At 40.1% G+C, this 18804-nt stretch overlaps 1 protein-coding gene across 3 annotated transcripts in view; it reads left to right on the top strand.

Moving 5' to 3' along the window:
* The window catches only part of AKT3 (AKT serine/threonine kinase 3), a 214831-nt gene that overhangs the window by 163094 nt on the left and 32933 nt on the right, over positions 1-18804 (top strand). For all 3 annotated transcript variants that reach the window (XM_054712924.1, XM_054712922.1, XM_054712923.1), the window contains one exon: positions 12471-12593. In XM_054712924.1, the coding sequence (XP_054568899.1) occupies positions 12471-12593 (123 nt within the window). The remainder of the gene's footprint in view (positions 1-12470; positions 12594-18804) is intronic.

Raw genomic sequence — 18804 nt, 5'->3', positions numbered from 1 at the left:
GCACAGCATGGACAGGCTGGCTTGGAGCCCAGTAGATGAAGGTTATGAAAGTGAGTGCAGTGCAGCCTTAGGTGGGCAGTAAGTCCGCATCCGTGGAAAACGTGTAAAAGCACTCATAATCACACTGCTGCTGGCATGGCCAGTCCGTGCTCTTTGTGCGGCTTAGGTATTACCAAGTTCACGTGAGCAGAAAAATATCCGGGGAGGGGGAGGGCGGTGTAACCTGAAAGCCGACTGAGGCGTGGTCATTGTTTAGCCGGGTTTAGAGTGTCTCCACTTAGGACTGTGCCCCAGCACCTTCCTCTGGCTGCATTGCTCGTGGGCCTGCCTCTGTGGCTCTCTCAAGCTGAGATCTCTTGGAAGTGAAGAGACTCTTAGGAGGTAAAGGAAGATCATTACGTAGAATCGTTATTCATCTGATAAGCTCTTCACGTTCTGTCTGTATTCTTGATGTGGATACAAATGATCCTAACACTTTCACTCACTCACTGTTCCTGTCCGTATTGTGTTCATTTGACACTATCTATTAATTTATCTGATAGAAATGCGTTTTATTTTGTGCCGGTGCCTTTCAGCTTCATGCCCGCCTTGAGCTCCTCTCCTGCTTATTTCGGATTCTCATTATTGGGCTGGCATTCTGTCTGCCGCGAACCAGAATCCTCTCATTTTAAATGTGCATAAGGCAGCAGTGCTGGCAGTCGGCATTCTGGTCCTAGTTACTAATTTATGGAGGTGTGATTTGGGTGGGTTTTGAATTAAAAGTATTTCATATTCATAGTGATGATTTTTTTATATTTTACTAAATTTATAGATATATAAATAACTTTATTGTCAGGAGTCTGACAAGCTAATTTCTTTACGAACTATTTTAGTTATTATGCTATGTAGGCTATATCAGAATTCTTATTGCTTTTTCCCAAACCTTTTTCAAAAATTCCCAAGTCAAGGTTGCATTATAATATTGACATTATCATATAAAGTTCAAGGCCAAATAAAGTTGGGAATATTTTAGTGTATACTTCTATATTTCAAAGCTATTTGCCTAAAATAAATCATTAAACCAATATATCGATGCATGTAAAGTAATAATACAAAGACGTAGCCAGCCTTAATTTTTAAGATGCTGATTTTCATATCTAGAATATCAGATAAGGTGAGCAGAACTGCAGGAGCTAACTAGGCGTTTGTCTATTTCCGTTATTCCTCTCCATGTGGTTAGGGCACAGCAGGGAAATCTCAGGGGAGTCAGACTTCTTGGCACCAAGGCCGATTACCCCAGAGTGAGTGTTTCACAGAAGCTGCAATGGAATATAATTGGGGACCACCAAGAGAAAAGGCAGGACAATGGAGCATAACATCTATACTAATAAAAGGGTAATATGCTAATTAGACCAGACATCTTCTGGACAAAGTCACGGTGGCAGGGGCTGAGACAGAGGTGGTTAGGGGTGATCAGGCCGACAGGGGAGGGCAGTTAGGGGAGATCAGGCTGGCAAGGGAGGGCAGTTAGGGGCGATCAGGCTGGCAGGGGAGCAGTCAGGGGCATCAGGCCGGCAAGCAGAGTGGTTAGAGATGATCAGGCAGGCAGGCAGGTAAGCGGCTAGGAGCCAGCGGTCCCGGATGTCCGACTGCCAGTTTAGGACCGTGGGATTGGGCCTAAACCAGCAGTCGGACATCTCCCGAGGGGTTCCAGATTGGAGAGGGTGCAAGCCAGGCTGAGGGGCCCTCCCACCCCCATGCATGAATTTTGTGCACTGGGCCTCTAGTATTTTAATATGAGAAAGTATAATCCCCAAGCAGTTTGTAGTCATTTGTGTTCTTCATCTTTTACTTGGCATGATACTTTTTAAACTAATCACTATTGTTGTATATATCAGTAGTTTTTTTCTGTGGCTTTACAGCATTAAGTGGATATATCTTAATGTGAGTGTACAGTCATTAGTAGATAGACAGTTGGGTTCTTTGAAATTGGGGGTTATTATTAAAAAAGCATCTGTGAATATTGCAGTATAAATCTTTGTGTGAACATGCAGTCTCAGTTATGTTAGATAAACACCTAGGAATGCAATTTCTGTGTCACTTGGTATGTTCAACTTCAGAAGAAACTCAATTTGTCTGTCCCACTTTGCATATCCAGAGTGTTACTTAACATCATCGTCACCTTTGGAGTGGTTAGTTTTTTTTTTTGTTTTTTTTTAAATATATTTTATTGATTTTTTACAGAGAGGAAGAGAGAGGGATAGTGAGTTAGAAACATCGATGAGAGAGAGACATCGATCAGCTGCCTCCTGCACACCCCCCACTGGGGACGTGCCCGCAACCAAGGTACATGCCCTTGACCAGAATCGAACCTGGGACCTTTCAGTCCGCAGGCCGACGCTCTATCCACTGAGCCAAACCGGTTTCGGCTGGAGTGGTTAGTTTTTTAAAAGTTTACCCGTTCCAGTGGGTGTGCAGTGGTATATTATAGTTTCATTTTGAATTTCCTGAACAACCAATGATATTAACATCATTTTTTTGTGCTGATTTCCATTTTCATATCTTCTTTATTGAAGTATCTGTTAAAATATTTTGTCCATTTTTTAATTGGGCTGTTTGTCTTTTTAATATTGAGTAGTCAGACTTATTCTAGTATATTCTAGACACACATGCTTCATTATATATATGTCTTACAAATATTTTCTCCCAATCTGTGGTTTGCCTTTTCATTTTTTAATGGGGAACTTTTTTCCAGTGTATATTGTTGGTTAAATTAAAAAATAAATATTTTTATTGAAATATACATTTTATTTTCTTTATTTTCTTTATTGATTAAGGTATTAGATATGTGTCCTTATCCCCCTCTTGCCCCTCATCTCCCCGCTCATGCCCTCACCTCCCTGGTGTCTGTGTCCATTGGTTATGCTTATATGCATGCATGCAAGTCCTTTGGTGTATATATATATATATACATTTTGTTTTTTTGCAACACACCAGAATACATAATTTACATTCAGTAAACTTCATCACTTTTAAGTCTAACATTTAGTGAGTTTTGACAAATGTGTAAAGTAGTTTACCATCATCGCAATAATAATACAGAACATCTGTATCGCCCTAACTCATCTTTCATGCCCCTTTGACGTCAGTCGCACCTCTGCCTTGGAAACCACCGATGGGTTTTCTTTCTTACAAGTGACTTTTGAAGGACACAACTTACAAATTAGGTGAAATACAGTCTATCAGTGTTTTTCCTTTGTGGTTTATGAATTTTGTGTTTGATTTAAAACATCTTTAGCTAACCCAAATTTCTTAACATTTTCTGTTTTCTTCTAGAAGTGTTAATAGTTTTACCACTTACATTGAGGTCTGATGCTTTAGTAGTTTGTGTGTTTCCAGGAATTTGTCAATTTCGTCAAAATTTTAAAATGTGTTGCCTAGTATTATTATTAATATTCACTTATTATTGCCTTAGTGTCTCTAGGTAGGATCAGTAGCTGACTTCTGTCTTTTATCACTAACTTCGTATTTTGTGTCTTTTTTTTATTTCCAATAAGTCTTCCTAAAAGTTAGTAATTTTTATTGATATTTTTTAGCTTTAGATTTCATTTATTTTTCTTCTATAAATTTTGGGTTGTCAATTTCATTGATTTTTTTTTGCTCTTTATTATTTCCTTTTTTCTGGTTACTTTGGGTTTGATTTGTTTTGCCTTCTTTTTCTCTTTCTTAATGTGGAAACTGAAAGCATTTATTTAAACCTGTTATTTTTTTATAAGTATTTAATGTTATAAGCATTCCTGTAGGCACCAATTTTTATGTTATATTTATATACATGTAAATATTTGTAGCATATTTTAATGTTATATGTTTTGCATGTTATTTTATATGTTATATCTGTCATTCTTTTCCAAAATTGTCTAATTTCTCTTTTCATGTTTTCAACTAATAGACTATTTAAAGGTGTATTGTTTCATTTCCAAATACTTGAGGGTTTCCATATATCTGTTTAACTTGTAGTTTGTGTTTAGAGAATATATTGTATAGTTGCTGTCCTTTTAAATTTATGGGGATGTGGTTTTTGGTCCAGAATGTGATCTGACTGGTGCATGTGCCGTGTAGTTAGAAAGGACATGTATTCTGGTGTGTTGCGGGGGGGGTGACCTATGAATGGTGGTCAAGTCGTTTGATAATAAAATGTTGTTCAGTTGTTCCATTCCCTTACTAATTTTATGTCTCCATTTGAAAAAAATATTGAGAGTGCTGTTGAAATCTCCAACCCAAATTGTGGATTTATCTATTTTTCCTTTCATTTTCTTATATGGCGCCTATATAGTTAGTTCATACTTCTGACTCATACTTAAATCCTATCTTATAATTTCTACCTTTTAAATTTGGAGTATTCAGTGTGACCATAGAAAATGTTTGGCATACACGTTGCTATTCTTTTATTTCTCCCATCTGTTCTTTGTTCCTTTTTTGGGAACTCTCTTGCTGCCTTCTCCTGTGTTGATTGTTCTTGCTGGTTTTCATTTTAGATACACTTTTGGGTTAGCTCTGATGCTTTGTCTTGTTTTGATAATGGTAGTATTTAACAACGATTTGTTGAATTCCTGTCCAGTTCTAGACCCTGAGAAGGCAGCTGGACTTAAACAACAGTCTTTCTCCTATGTGGCTCATTCTATGCAATTATAAAGAAGGCTTTAAATGAAATTTCTTGTCAATGAAATAATTTACACACTTGTTGTCTCAAATTAATAGAAACTGTACTTAGAATAATAGGTGATATGCTTTAGAGACAGATGACCTAAGTTTGAATCTCAACTCTACCATTTAATAGTTGTGTGATGCTAGACAAGTTTCATAACGTCTCTAAGCCTTAGTTTCTTCATTTGTATGATGGACATAATTATTGTGCCTATTTTATAAGGTTGTTTTAAGGATTAAATGATATAATGCATGTAACTTAGCACAGTATCAGTTAAATAGCAGCTCTCAAAAATAGTGCCTATAGTAATAGTAATAACTTATATTTACATATCACCTGTAATATGGAGATAGCATTATACAGCTTTTATGATTGTTGTTAGAATGTAATGCTCAAAAAGTAATGTTTATTATTTTTATTGTATTGATATTAAACATTTCACAAATATCCGAGATATTTTATATATATGCTAATAGATTTAAATATTTTAAATTGCCTTGATAATATTTGTCCTTTTAAAAGTATATTTTATTCTACAAATGAATTTATTAATATTTGAAGTGATAGAACTGAGCAAACTCTAGTTTAATCTTGTTAATATAATTTTAATAAAATATTTTACTAGAAATTATTTTAATTATAGAAGTAGATTTGGAATTAAAATTATTTGTAAAATAAGAACTATTTTTTACACTTATCACATTAGTAAATATTTTCATTTGGTGACTTTTAATCCCAGAAACTTTTCTTAACTTTTCTCTTTAATAATTGCCCCCTTACAGCTACTTTTTCAGGGATCAGGGATCTTGTTGGTGATCTAGAATTGCTTGTCCATTTTCAGACTTATAGGAAGAGGGCAAGAAGTAGAGGGAAAGGTACTTAGCTGGTAATATATAGCTAACACAGTTACTACTGAACTAGTATTTTAGGGTTCAGTTGCCCTGTACCATTTAAATTGTATTTTAAGAAATTTTATATTGAACTGTCATTAAAATATGGCATTTGTATCTCATGTCTATATCACTATTCTTTCTGAAACTTCAAACACCAAGTGTAAATTTACATTACTTTGCATTAATTTTTCTGTGTGAAATGCATGGAAACTGTGAGCTCAGCTTGCAAAAAGAACAGACATTATCAGGAAGATGATTTAATATGAATTACCTGCTAAATGTAAGAATAAGTTTGTTTGATCTTATAACAGTAATTATTTAAATGTTTATTTTATACTGTAACTAATATTCCAATTGTGTAGGCCAGTAGTATTTGCTAGAGACTGAATATTTGTTTTTCCCCCAAAACTCATATTAAAACCTAATCCCCAATGTGATACCACTTGGAAGTGGGCCTTTGGGAGGTGATTAGGTCATGAGGGTGGGGCCCTCATGAATGGGATTAGTGCCCTTATCAAAGAGAACTCAGTTCACTCTCCCTGTCGTCCGTCTGTCACCTGAGGACTCTGCAAAGACAGCCAGCCATGAACCCAGAAGCAGGTTCTCACCTGACAGTGAATCTGCTGGTGCCTTGATCTTGGACTTCCCAGCCTCCAGAACTGTGAGAAATACATTTCTTTTGGTTATAAGCCACTCAAGTGTGTGGTATTCTGTTATTGCAGTCAGAGCAGACGAAGACAGTATTGCTGATTAGCTTCCCTGTGAGTGAGCTAGAGCCATTCTTTTCATCTTGGGTCTTTTTGTAAACCCCAGTGCTGTGTTAAGCAGCTTTATTTCTCAGATTGCCGTTTCTCATTGCTTAATTAATTAGTTGTCTTTAGGATACTCGGGTTCCAATTTCAGTTTATATTATGATCATGAATGCAATGATTGAAATTAGTGAGACTTGTATTGAGCTTACTTTGCTATTCTCTAGCTACCAATCTTTTCCAAAGGAATAACTGTGTAGGCAGTATTTGCAAGAAAAATAGGATCATTGAGTTTAAATCTAAGACTGCAGTGATCATTCCCAGGTCATTTTTCAAGTCTAGATCTTTCTTTTGGGGGAAATTTGTTGCATTAAGAATATAACTTTTTTTTTTTTTCAAAACATAGCAACTTATTGTCAAAATAAGCATTCTTGGGTTTGTGACGAAATACAGACTTGTATATTAATAGGTTAAAATAATCTATTTACATTACTGTATTTCTACAGCATGGCTAAGCTCAACATAAAAAAAAATGTAGTCCTAGCTTAAAGGAACTTAAATTTCTAAAAATAATGCTCCTGGCTTGAGCAGCAAGTAGCTTATTATTTTTAAATAAAAAGAAAGTTGTTCAGTTACTGTTTATGATTTCTTGAAGTTTCTAATAAAAATACTGAACCTTCAAAACCTTATAAATAATTCTGTAGGAAGTAGCTTGGATTTAATTTTTCTCTTTGCAATACATATTTATTAAGCCCATAATATGTGCCGCCTATGGGGCGTGGTGCTGAGGATGCAAAGCTACAGAGTACTTGCATAGCTTTTCCCCTCCCCTGTGCCTCTGCCAGACAAATAATAATAATAATAATAATAATAATAGTAAATAGGGTATTAAATTTGTCATGAGCCTAAATGAGTACTAGGATACACAATGCATTTATTAGAAACCATTGTGTAATTTTTATTGTAAAAGAGACAACAATGCATATTCATTGCAGAGAACATCAAAAAGCCAAATAGTTATTTCAGTTCAATTAAAAAATATTTATTGGTTGCTTAGTACAGCCAGTTACTGTGCTGTGTGCTCAGTACTTACTGTATGATGTGAACAAGACGGATGGTCTCCACATAGAAGGAAAACGAAGTGTGCTGGGGAGCAGCTATTAAGCAAGTACAAGTAATTTTCAAGTTATAAAACAAGATAAAAACTACTCCAAATCTCACCATCTGGCAATAACTGCCATTACCATGTTAATACATTTTCCTGTTTTTATACTTACATATATACATGTATTTTCATTTTATTTAATATCATAAAATACTCATCATCTACTCATTAATTATGTAGATGTACTATAATTTATTAAATTCCTTCCAAATTTTTGACCATTTAGATTGTTCCCATTACTTAGGTATGTATAATTGACATATAGTAAGATGGACTCACTTTATGTGACTTTTGACAAATATCTGTACATGGAGTCCTCATTACAATAAAGATACAGAATATTCTTGTTGCCTCAGAAAGTTCTGGGGCGCCTCTGCCGTCAGCCTTCCTGCCCCATCCCTCCCCCCCCCCCCGCCCCCACAGGAGGCCCGAGCAGCCAATGACCCGCTCTCTGACACTGAAGACTTGATTCACCGTCTCTAACATTTCTCGGCGACGGAGTCAGACAGCACACACTCTGTTGTGTCTGCTCCTTGCCTCGGCCTTATGTTTGGAGCTGATGCATTTGGTTGCATTTCTCAGTAGCTCGCCTTTGTTGCTGAGTCACCATCCATATGTATGGCTTGGCTCCACCAACATTTGCTCATCTGTCCGTTGGAGGTGGACATTTGGGTTGTCATATTTCCTATAAATATTCAATTTCATTTTTATCGCTGCTATTCCATGGAGTTGAGTCTACCAGGGTTTCCTTTTATGTTTTGTTTCATTTCTTTTCTGCTTGGAAAATCTCTCATCCTGAGATCTGAAAACTATTGATTCATATTTTCAACTTTTTTTAAAAAGTAGCGTCCTGTTTTATATTTAACTATCTGAAATGTATGTTGTTATGGTGTGAGATGAAAATTCAATCTTACTTTTCTCCAAATTTGACCAACTATTGTATCACCATTTATTAGTCATTTTTTTCTCATCTACTTTGGCACACATCGTCATCATCAATGTTATCAGATACCAAATTTTTATAAAATAACCAGATTCTGGCTGTCTGATTTTATCGATCTTTTTGTTGGTGTGCCTCTTCCATATGAATTGTAGCTTTACGGTGTAGTATCGCTCCATTTCTTTGGCAGAAGTTTCCCTGAAAGCATTACTTAATACGTTGTAGCAGAAATCTTCCATGTCAGTAATATGTTGGCTCATCTCATCCATTTTTTCCTGAAGGCGTCACATACCATTTCTGCCTTTTCATCCTCTTCTGAGCCCATGTAAGTATGACATCTCTTCCCGGGAAGGTAACAAATGACCTCATTCCTGTGCCTGGTAAAGGCGAATTCCTCCTGGAAACGCGCTTTTCCTTCATTCTTCCAGTACGTTCTTCTTCCTTACACTGCTAGGACTCCGCCTCAGCGTCCTGCTCCCTCTCCTGTACTCGTGTGAGGTGGTTCCTAAGATTCTGAGCTGCTTCTGTGTTCACTTTCTCCTGAATTCCTGGGCTATCCCGTGCCGCCTTGGTTGTAAGAATATCTTTCTATAAATGACTCTCGTGTCTACCTCTGCACCCTCGGGCCCACTTTCGAAGCTGTGGTATCAAATGCGTCTTTACATGTTACCAGGTCAAACAAGATCCATTGCTCCTCTGTCCCCGTTCTCTTCCTCAGCACTGCTGGCTGTAACATCCACTCAGTCGTCCCAGGAAACCCCAACATTGTTCCTCTCTCCCTTGGCCCCAAGGGTGCAAGCGAGTTCCCTCTGGAATTTTGACTCTTGAGCTGCTGCGGTTGAGGTCCCTCAGCTGTCATTCAGCTCATGTATACCTTCTGATACTGTCAGATATTGTCTGACATGCTCATTCACTAATTTCAGTGCGCTCTCTATTTCATAACCGCCGTGCTGTTAGCGGAATTGCTCATGTCGCCGGCTGTGCTAACCAAATCGCGATGTCCTTGCGGATTGCCACCACGTTCTCTCATTGTGTCAGCTTTCCACCCAGTTCCGCGAACACGTGCTCCGTGATGTTCCCCTTGCACTTTACGCAGTGTTCTCCTGACTGTAGTCTCAGATCTGGTTCATGGATGCTCCAGTTGCTGCCAGACTTGTTGTTGTTGTTTAATTATGCTAATTGTTTTAACCCCAAATTCTTTGACGCTTCTTATCTCAGAATAAATCTCGACCCCCATATCTTGGCAGTCAAGGTCCTCAAAGATGTGGCCTCATCCTTTTTTTACTAAAATCCTGGCATTGCCTGGAACGTGGGTTATTCTTCAGCTGGGTGTGTTCCTTGCGTGTGTTTTCTTGCCATTGTTTTATTTTTTTTTCTTTTTAGAATTAACTCTTGATCAAGCATTGATTAGTTAACTACTGTGTGCAGGTACTGTACAGGGCTGTGTTAGAAATACAAAGATGGCTACAACTTGAATAGCAATCTCTGATAGGCTTCAATATAAGATCCTCCATTTGCGAAAAGTTCCATCCTTATTTGTGATGTCTCCTCGGATCATCTCAGTGAAGATTCATCATCCTTTGCCTCCAAATCACCTTTAATATCAGAAATAGACAACGTATCCCAGCTCTCTTGGATTTTATCTCTGCATGTGTCTCCTCCTTTGAGTTGAATGTCTTGAGGTGTCAGGGATTGTCTCTGTCATTAAGTATGTTCTCTCTTCTCTTCCCCGTGCCAACACGGGGACTTTAAAATAATTGATTGGGAACTTGGCTCCCAGCCAAGAAATGTGCATCGAGTTAGGTAGAAAGGCAGGAGAGAGTTGTATGGCCACAGCCTAGAACGTGCTTCAGGAGAGGACGGGGTGATGTCTGAGCTCCAGAACAGGAAGGAGGGGTCCGGACTGGAAGGGATCGGATTTGGCAATTAAGAGGTTCTTGGTTATCTTAACAAGAGTAAGTCCCATAAAGTAGCAAGGGCACACTCGGAGGACAGCAGATTGAGAAATAAATAGAATTCAACTTAAGTAAAATTTTTAGCATCTATTTTTTATGGAAATTGGCTGGGAGACAAATCGAAGATATGTGTGGTCTAAATAAAGATCTAGAATCCCGCATGCATTATATTGATGTAGGGAGCATCCATAAGTTTTGTACCGTAGATGAGTGGGTAGTAAGTTTGACGTTATTTTAAGAAAATTTATAAATTTAACCACTATTTTCATTCCATTAGAACACTACCATAAATCTACAAATCTACATAGAGGGCCCAGGTTCATTCATCAGAGTTAGTGGTACTTTGTAGAAAGCATGGCAGAAATTATTTTGACCCAGAAATTATTCAGAATGGTTTTACTGATATTCCATGTTTCTGTCTACTCACTGTCCTTGTTTGAATGGTAATGCATTGTGTAGATATGCCTGTTTATATGCATTACATATTATAATACATAATAGATGTTATAAATGTGCTTATATAAAGTAAATGTATTTTTTAAAACTTTCCTGAGGAATTGTTACACATTAGTTTGATTTTTGGCATAGTGTATTGGATTCTTGGTCTGACACAGTTAACATTTCTGCATTGAGAATGCCTTTTATATTTGATGGTGTGTCATAGATTTTATTTGACTTTTTATTGACTTTTTTTCTTACTTGGTGTAAACATGAAATAATGATAGAGTCCCAGTCAGTAGCATCTTGGAGTTGATAAAATAGGGCAATATGATAGAGCGTTAAAGCTTAGAGACCATCAGCCTACTAGTTTAGCTTTGCTTTGGCGATAGGTACATGATATTACCTGTCTTCTTTATTGTGACAGTGGGCTAGGCACAAAGCTTATGTCAATACAATGACAGGCTCCTCAGTGGAGGCAGAGGTGAGAAAGGGAGGACGGAATCTTAGGGCACCTCGTGTGTGTCACCCGAGTTACGGTTTGGTGTGCAAGGCACAGATGTAGTTAACTGGGCCAGTTAGAAATTTGTGGAAGTGCTGGGAGTCACTCATCCGGGGGGAGGTATCGCTGATCTCTGATCTTGCGGTCAGGAACACCCTGACGGACGGGCCCACTTCTACCATCACAGACGTGTGTGGAGCATCTGCCGTGACACCTGGCAGTGACTCAGCACATCAACAAGCGCTCCTGCTCCTGGGCTTTCTTGGTCCAGTGAGATAGTCCCACAGGGGTCCGTCTGCCGGAAGCCTGCTCCTTCTCTTCATGGTCCAACTGGGAGGTGGGAGAGGCAGCTTAGAGAGAGCTGACTGAGTGGGGGGCTGGGTGCTTGGCCCCAGAGGGCACCCAACAAACACTTGTCGGCTGCTTATTGGTGATTAGCTGAGGAATGGCTGGGCTTATTGTTCACGTGTTTGTGTGAGAAAAGAGTGCTGTGGCTCATTTTGAAAACAGAAAGAATAGGCATTGAGAATGACAGGGGGGCTGATGGGAGCTTCTCAGAGCGCTGTGGACATCACTGAAGTAAAAACGTAACGCCTTCCCGCTTCTCACCATAGAAAACACGGATGCAAACTGTGGGGACGTTGGTAGAGGCAGCGTGCCGACTCAGCAGTCGTAGAACAGAACGAGTCCACACTACTCAGCTTCAGCAAATCCGCAGCCCTCCCTCTGAAGTCAGATGTAAATCGGATCATTAAATAGAGCGACTGCATCGCCGCTCGTGTGCATTTAGTTCAATAATGTCTCCACGCCTGGTCCTGGGAAGGGGGAGCAGCCGTAGAGCGAGGGGGAAACGTGGGAACCCATGGCGCATCCCTCTTCCTCCGGTAACGGCAGGTTAAATGGGGAGCACGCAGAATGCCTTCCGCAAGACGGGTGTATGGATTAAAAGGCTGGTCTAACAGCTCGCGGGCTCCCCCCGGAAACCTGGGGGAGCGGAGCCAGCTGCTGGCCAGGAGGCTGCGTGTCCGCGGAGAGTACCCCATCTATCATCACAATATGGCGCGGAGAGGTGTTTTATGTTTGTGTTAATTTCCCCACTAAATCAGTAATTATTACAATCCCGTCCCTGCTGTTTACCCTGCAGCTGTTTTTCCATTTGTCGAGAGAGCGGGTGTTCTCCGAGGACCGCACGCGCTTCTACGGCGCGGAGATCGTGTCGGCCCTGGACTACCTGCACTCGGGGAAGATTGTGTACCGGGACCTCAAGGTAAGACAACACACAGCGAAAGCAATCCCCGTTTGTTTCTGTAGAGAGAGACTGGGGGGACAGACAGAGTAATTACAAAGGCACTCCGCTCGGAGAAAAGCAGGTTTAGTCGGGCAAAAGCACTCTGTTTAAGGATGCAGTTACTGCACCTGGGAGGAAATTGCATTCACTGCTATGTATGTCGTTCCTTATGCCCAAGATTTTTAAAAATATTTTTTTATTGATTTCAGAGAGGAATGGAGAGAGAGAGAGAGAGACATCAATGAGGAGAGAGAATCATGGATCGGCTGCCTCCTGCACACCTCACATGCATGGGCCCTGACCGGGAATCAAACTGTAACCTCCTGGTTCACAGGTTGACGCTCAACCACTGAGCCACACCGGCCTGACTATGTCCAAGATTTTGATGTATGATAATTTCTGCTTGGCTGCCCGGATTAAGTACGATCTACCAATAACAGTCTCAGTTTTCTGTAAATGTGCTGAATAATATTGAACATCTGATTAAAAGTCAAGTAACTTTGCAAGTGACATTTTTAAAGTAAGTTTCATTATGAGAGTCTAAACTCCAGTGATGTATTGTGAAGAAATTTTATAATAAATAAGACTTTATTGGAGGAAAATATTTGGTTTGATTTTGGTATTCACTTTTTTGGTGGATTAAACACCTGCAGCATTTTAATATAGCATGGCATTGGTTTAATTTGCATTTTAAAAAGGGCTATATTTGGTTTGTTGATAAGAATGACTTTACTTCTCCGAGTTCCTTTCCAATGAGATCTTCAGAGCAGCTCTGGGATTAAGCCAGGGCCTCCTGGTTCATAGGTCAACGCTCAACCACTGAGCCACGCCGGCTGGATAGAACAGATGTTAGGCTTTGTGGCCCATGCAGGCCTTTTGCGGCTCCTCGGCTCTGCCATCGCTGAGGGCAGCCCAGACAGCACACAAAGGAGTGAGCCTGCCCGGGCTCCCGTAAAACTGTCCACCCAACAGGCAGGAGGCTGCTGTCACCCACGGGCCAGTGTCCTGAGCCCTGGAGTAGCTCCCGAGGGTGGCAGTGAGTCCCCTGACTCTGTTTGGGATCAGAGGGGCCGTGTCAAGGAAGTTTGTTCCATGACATACTTTGAACAGATTCTAAATGTGACAATCTTACTTTCTCAATAAGTAAATCATATACAGTACTCCTGGCCTGTGAAAATTTGATACAGAATTGCTTTATTTATTAAGTACTAGGTTATTTAAGGGGTTACAGGCGTCTTTTATGAAATGGCTTGTATCTCCATATTGCGACATAAAGAAACCACAATTACCCGCCTCACTTCCATCCACCCTTTGTTAAATACCCATGAGCCTTAAGAATCTAATTATTTAAGCAGTTGTCTAGGTGATTTCAAAGTGTTCCTATCCTGTGCCTTTATGTTATGAGTGGCCCGAAGGAATAACCACCTCGTACGGTCTTATTTTACGCGATGTCAATGAAATATAGTATGTATGTTTGCAAATTATAATTTGTCAAAGTATAAAGAAGCTATAAGGTACTGTATTGAGGAGAGATGAACTATGTGATTATGAAACACCCAGGTCAGGGATAATCAACTACATGCCACAGTAGAGCAGAGATGAACACAGATCAACGGTGTAACTATATTTATCCTGGAGCTTCTCATGACCAGGAATGTGACAGAATTCAGTTCCCCTGTATCTGATGTCCCCATGGCCCATTAATACTGTAATGTTTAAGTGCCTGGAATTAAAAAAAAAAAAAAGAAATGGGTTATATAGTATAACAAAGCTTGCAATGTATGTTAGATGGCATTTCCAAATTTACTTAGAAATAGTTAGCTCTTTTCTGCCTGGATCACCTCCCCCCACTCCCACTTTGTATTTTATGAATTCTGTTTGTAGGAAGAAGGCGGGGACTTCCTAGATTTAAGGAAATAATAACTTTGAAGTAGTTGGTAACATATCCAAAACGTTTAAAGCTGGAAGGTAGAATTCTTAGCCTAAAGAAACAAAAGAAAAGAATGCCAGCATTGATTAAAGCATGGTATCATTGAGATGGTCTTGGTCAATATTTGCCATTAACTATCTTACCCATCAACCCTATTACTGTGAGCATAGTGGTGTATTGACATTCATTAATATGACATTCATTAATATGATATTCATTGCCCCATCCTTTCTGATGATGGAAAGACTAAACTTATTATGTTAAATTATGTTAAACATCCATTATGTTAAGTTGCAACATTAAAGAACCTATTTATATATGAATATGAGTCATGCACTTACCATATGCCTAGACCACTCACTTTACTAGACAATTAAGTGATCTCTGTTAAGTTCATTTTTTAAAATATAGCCTTACCTCACTTAAAAGTCTAAGTAAACGTACAAAATGTGGGGCAGAAACCATATAAATGTACCTCAAGAAGAATACATACAGTGCAGACAGCTAAACATTGAAGTCTATGCAAATGTTACCTGTATCCATATGGCACGGGATTGTGCAGATTAGAGGGAGATCCTGGAGTTGGTACTATAGAAGTTTAGAGCTGACCCATGGTTTACAGGAGGTCACTGACTTCTAGAAGCCCAGTAAGTGACTTACAGTAATGGATGAGTTGGTGACATTGTCAAGATTATTGGAGCCCATGAATCCTCGCTCCGGTCTCGTTCTTTTCATTACGTCATCCTAGAGTTGAGAAGAAATCTAGATGGGGGAATGCACTGAGAACTCTGCGAGATCTTTGTAAAACTAAAATTCAGTCACTTCCACCTCTGGCCAATCACTTCCGCCCCCAGGCCAGTCACTTCCGCCTCTGGCCAGTCACTTCTGGCCTCCAGCAGCCTGTGCACTGATCCTGGTACTCCCCACAGATTCCATCTTTTACTGTAGCAGGAAGAGCGGTACAGGTTTGAGAAGCCCCGCAGACAACACAGCTTCGGGTTTTTAAGAGTCTCATTTTCTTCCTGGTCCCAGCAAGAGCAGAAGGACCGTAGTGCTTTCTTGCTACAATTTCCCATGCACGGAGCACAGAGGACAGATTTCCAGCTGAACCAAGACCCTCTGTCACATAATGCCTGTCCCCTTCAACTGGGTAACAATGTCGCCTTGTTATGGGAACTCCATGAGGTGTATTGTGTAATATCTCCTCTCTCCTCAAAGCACGCGCTGCTCTGAACTGTTAGATGACAACCCTCTGATATGAGTCGTCAGCAAAACCAGATTTCTAATACATAATGTTTTCGCTCAAACCCCCCGTTTGTCTTCATCATTGCTTTTGACAGTGGGTGCATCCATTAAGCATGAGCATAATGCCCTTGTAAACGAGGACTAAGTATGGTGATAAAACAGATGCACTGAGGTTCATCCGGGGAGAGAACCTGACCATCAGCGACAGTGTGCATGTTGCATTCTGTGGCTAACAAAAGGAAGAAGGAAAGCCAGGGTGTTTAGGAGAGAGAGCCAAGGAGAGATCGGAGGTAGATGTGTACACCCCTTCTTTACATAGGGGAAGCGCTCCGAGGGTGGGGAATCCTGGGTACATTAGTGTTAGGTGCATTAGGAATTGACACCCGAGTGTTCCACTCTGTCCAGGTCTGTGATCCGCCTGGAAAGGACTTCCAGGTGATTGATTCTGCTCATCCTCCACAACACTGATGGTTCTATCTATCTATCTATCTATCTATCTATCTATCTATATCTATCTATCTATCTATCTCAGAGAGAAAGGGAGAGGGAAAGAGATAGAAACATCAATGATCAGAGAGAATCATTGATCGGCTGCCTCCTGTACGCCACACACTGGGGATCAAGCCTGCAACCCCTGGGCATGTGCCCTGACAGGGAATCCAACTGTGACCTCCTGGTTCATAGGTCCATGTTCAACCCCTGAGCCACGCCAGCCAGGCTCACTAATGGTCCTTATATGTTCCAGAGAGTTGCTATGCATCTGTGTAAAATACCTATTGTAACAAGACTGGATATTGGATTACCCTGGCTTATCATATACACTGGATCCGGGGTGTTTTTTTTTTTAAGGTGATGCATCTCTGACTGTCATTCATACTCTTGGGGGACAAGTTGTTTTTGTCATTCTTGCTCAGCAGAGTGATATTTCAGGACGGTGAGAGTAGAAAAATAGTTGATGGGAAAAGGTGGACACTGTTGTACAATAACTGGCTTTAAAGTTATGAAATTTTAGTTTTGTTTATCTAGAAAAGCACACACCATTCTATTAATTTATACATCGACCATTAAATGCTATCCTATGTAATGAAAGCCCAGCAACCAAATGGTGGAACGACCAGAATGACTGGTCGACCAGTTGCTATGATGCATACTGACCACCAGGGCGCAGACCCTCAGTGCAGGAGCTGCCCCCTGGTGGTCAGTGAACTCCCACAGTGGCTGACTGGCGGGGTCCACAGCTGCTCAGCTGACCAGTGAGCTGATCCCCGCAGTCCACGCCCCAACCAGTGCACAAATCCCGTGCACCCGGCCTCTAGTATTTAATAATGATCAATAGAGTCATTGAATGCTTCCAGTGTGTTGAGTTCTGGAGTCAGTATCTCATTTAATTCTCAAAATAATCACATTAGGTTGCTACTGTTATTTGCCTCTGTTTTATAGATGAAGTTGAGGCACATAGAAGTCAATAGCCTAAGGTCACACAGTGAGAAGGGGTAAAACTTGTTACGTGTGAGTTCTCTAACTTGACCCCACACTCTTACTCATTGTGCTTGTACTGCCTGCGTGCAGTGTGCTGTCACCCTGCCATCACGCCCCTCACCCCACTTCTCAGTCACCCCTGAGGCTGACCTCATTGCTTCCTGTACCATTGTAATATTTTAAAGCTGATTCATAAGACAAGGAGGATGACCTGGTTTGCCCAGGACTTCCCAATTCCAGAACTTGTTAAGTTCTGCATCCCAGGAAACCCTCTTATGTTCTGGGCAAACTAGAACTCTCATTCACCTTCAATCTGTTCCTTCCCCAACCCTATCCCTCTACCGCATTTCATTCATCGTCCCCCAGACTTTGGTGTGAGCTCAGAGATGAGATCTGAGGGTAGAGAATTAGTTAAGAGCCAGGATTTAAACTACATGACAAAGTAGCCTTGTCAGAATGTGGAGACATAGTGCATGCTGCCATGCTTCCATGCATTCTTCCCCATGCATATGAGGCATATAGAGGGCAGGTGTGGGCGGGGGGGGGGGGGGAGTGGGAAGGAACGGAGTAGATAGTACATTCACATTTTACACAGTAATATCATTTGGAGATTTTATAAGAATTTTTTATGTACTGGTAAAACAGATTTATTAAATATTTTTTAAAAGATTATACAGCATTTAAAGAACTTAAGTTGGTTTTATTTGTATATACTATAATACATTCCTACATTTAAACCATCAGCATCTTCTTAAAAAATTAGGAGCAGGACATGTATGCTTTTATTCAACAAAACAACAGACCCTCCAGTAAATACTTACGTTTCTCATTACAGCAAGCTAGCAGAGGGAGGAAGAAAAAGGGAAAAGGGAGAAGTCTGGAAGCATGAAGAAGAGATGGACTTGTTGTCATTTGTGCAAATTAGGCTTTACTTTTAGGTTCCAGCTAGTAGAGAAGCATATGGAAGGCGCAATATTTCTGAATTTAGATAAAATAAAAGAACTCCTATTTTGAAAAGCTCAGCAGCCTCACTTCGCTGAACTATATGCCATAAAGGAAGCATGTATGAAGCGTGTAGATCAGCCAGGGAGCACAGTTAGAACCACCCCTGAGGACATATGTCTGTCTGGTCTTCCCTTCAGTGAGCTCAGCTTGCTTTACTGCATTTAGTTTCTGGTTTATAAGACACTGGGTGATAGAACAGTATGATGTCATCCCATTGTATATGCAGTCATTTATTTTCATATATGGAGTTCTGGTTTGAATTGGATATTGACTTCAGAGTCCAGGTAAGCACTTGCATAGATCATCACACTAAGGAGTAGAATAAGTTGCCTACTTGTTTAGTAAGTTAATTTTCATTCATTCTGTTAATAATTTCTCATGTGTATTTATATCCACATGAGTGGGTAAGGCTAGGCCCCGTGTCTGTGAGGCCATAGATCACAACTCAGAACCATAGGTATCTATGTGTGATGACAGTCATAACTTTGGGTTCAAAATAGGAGAGGAAAATGATCAGTTATTGATGTTATT

This window comes from Eptesicus fuscus, chromosome 24 (assembly GCF_027574615.1).
Source record: "Eptesicus fuscus isolate TK198812 chromosome 24, DD_ASM_mEF_20220401, whole genome shotgun sequence".
In the NCBI taxonomy this organism is placed as follows: domain Eukaryota; kingdom Metazoa; phylum Chordata; class Mammalia; order Chiroptera; family Vespertilionidae; genus Eptesicus; species Eptesicus fuscus.
The sequence above is the reverse complement of the archived record's forward strand: the minus strand, read 5'-3'. Positions and strand labels throughout refer to the sequence as shown.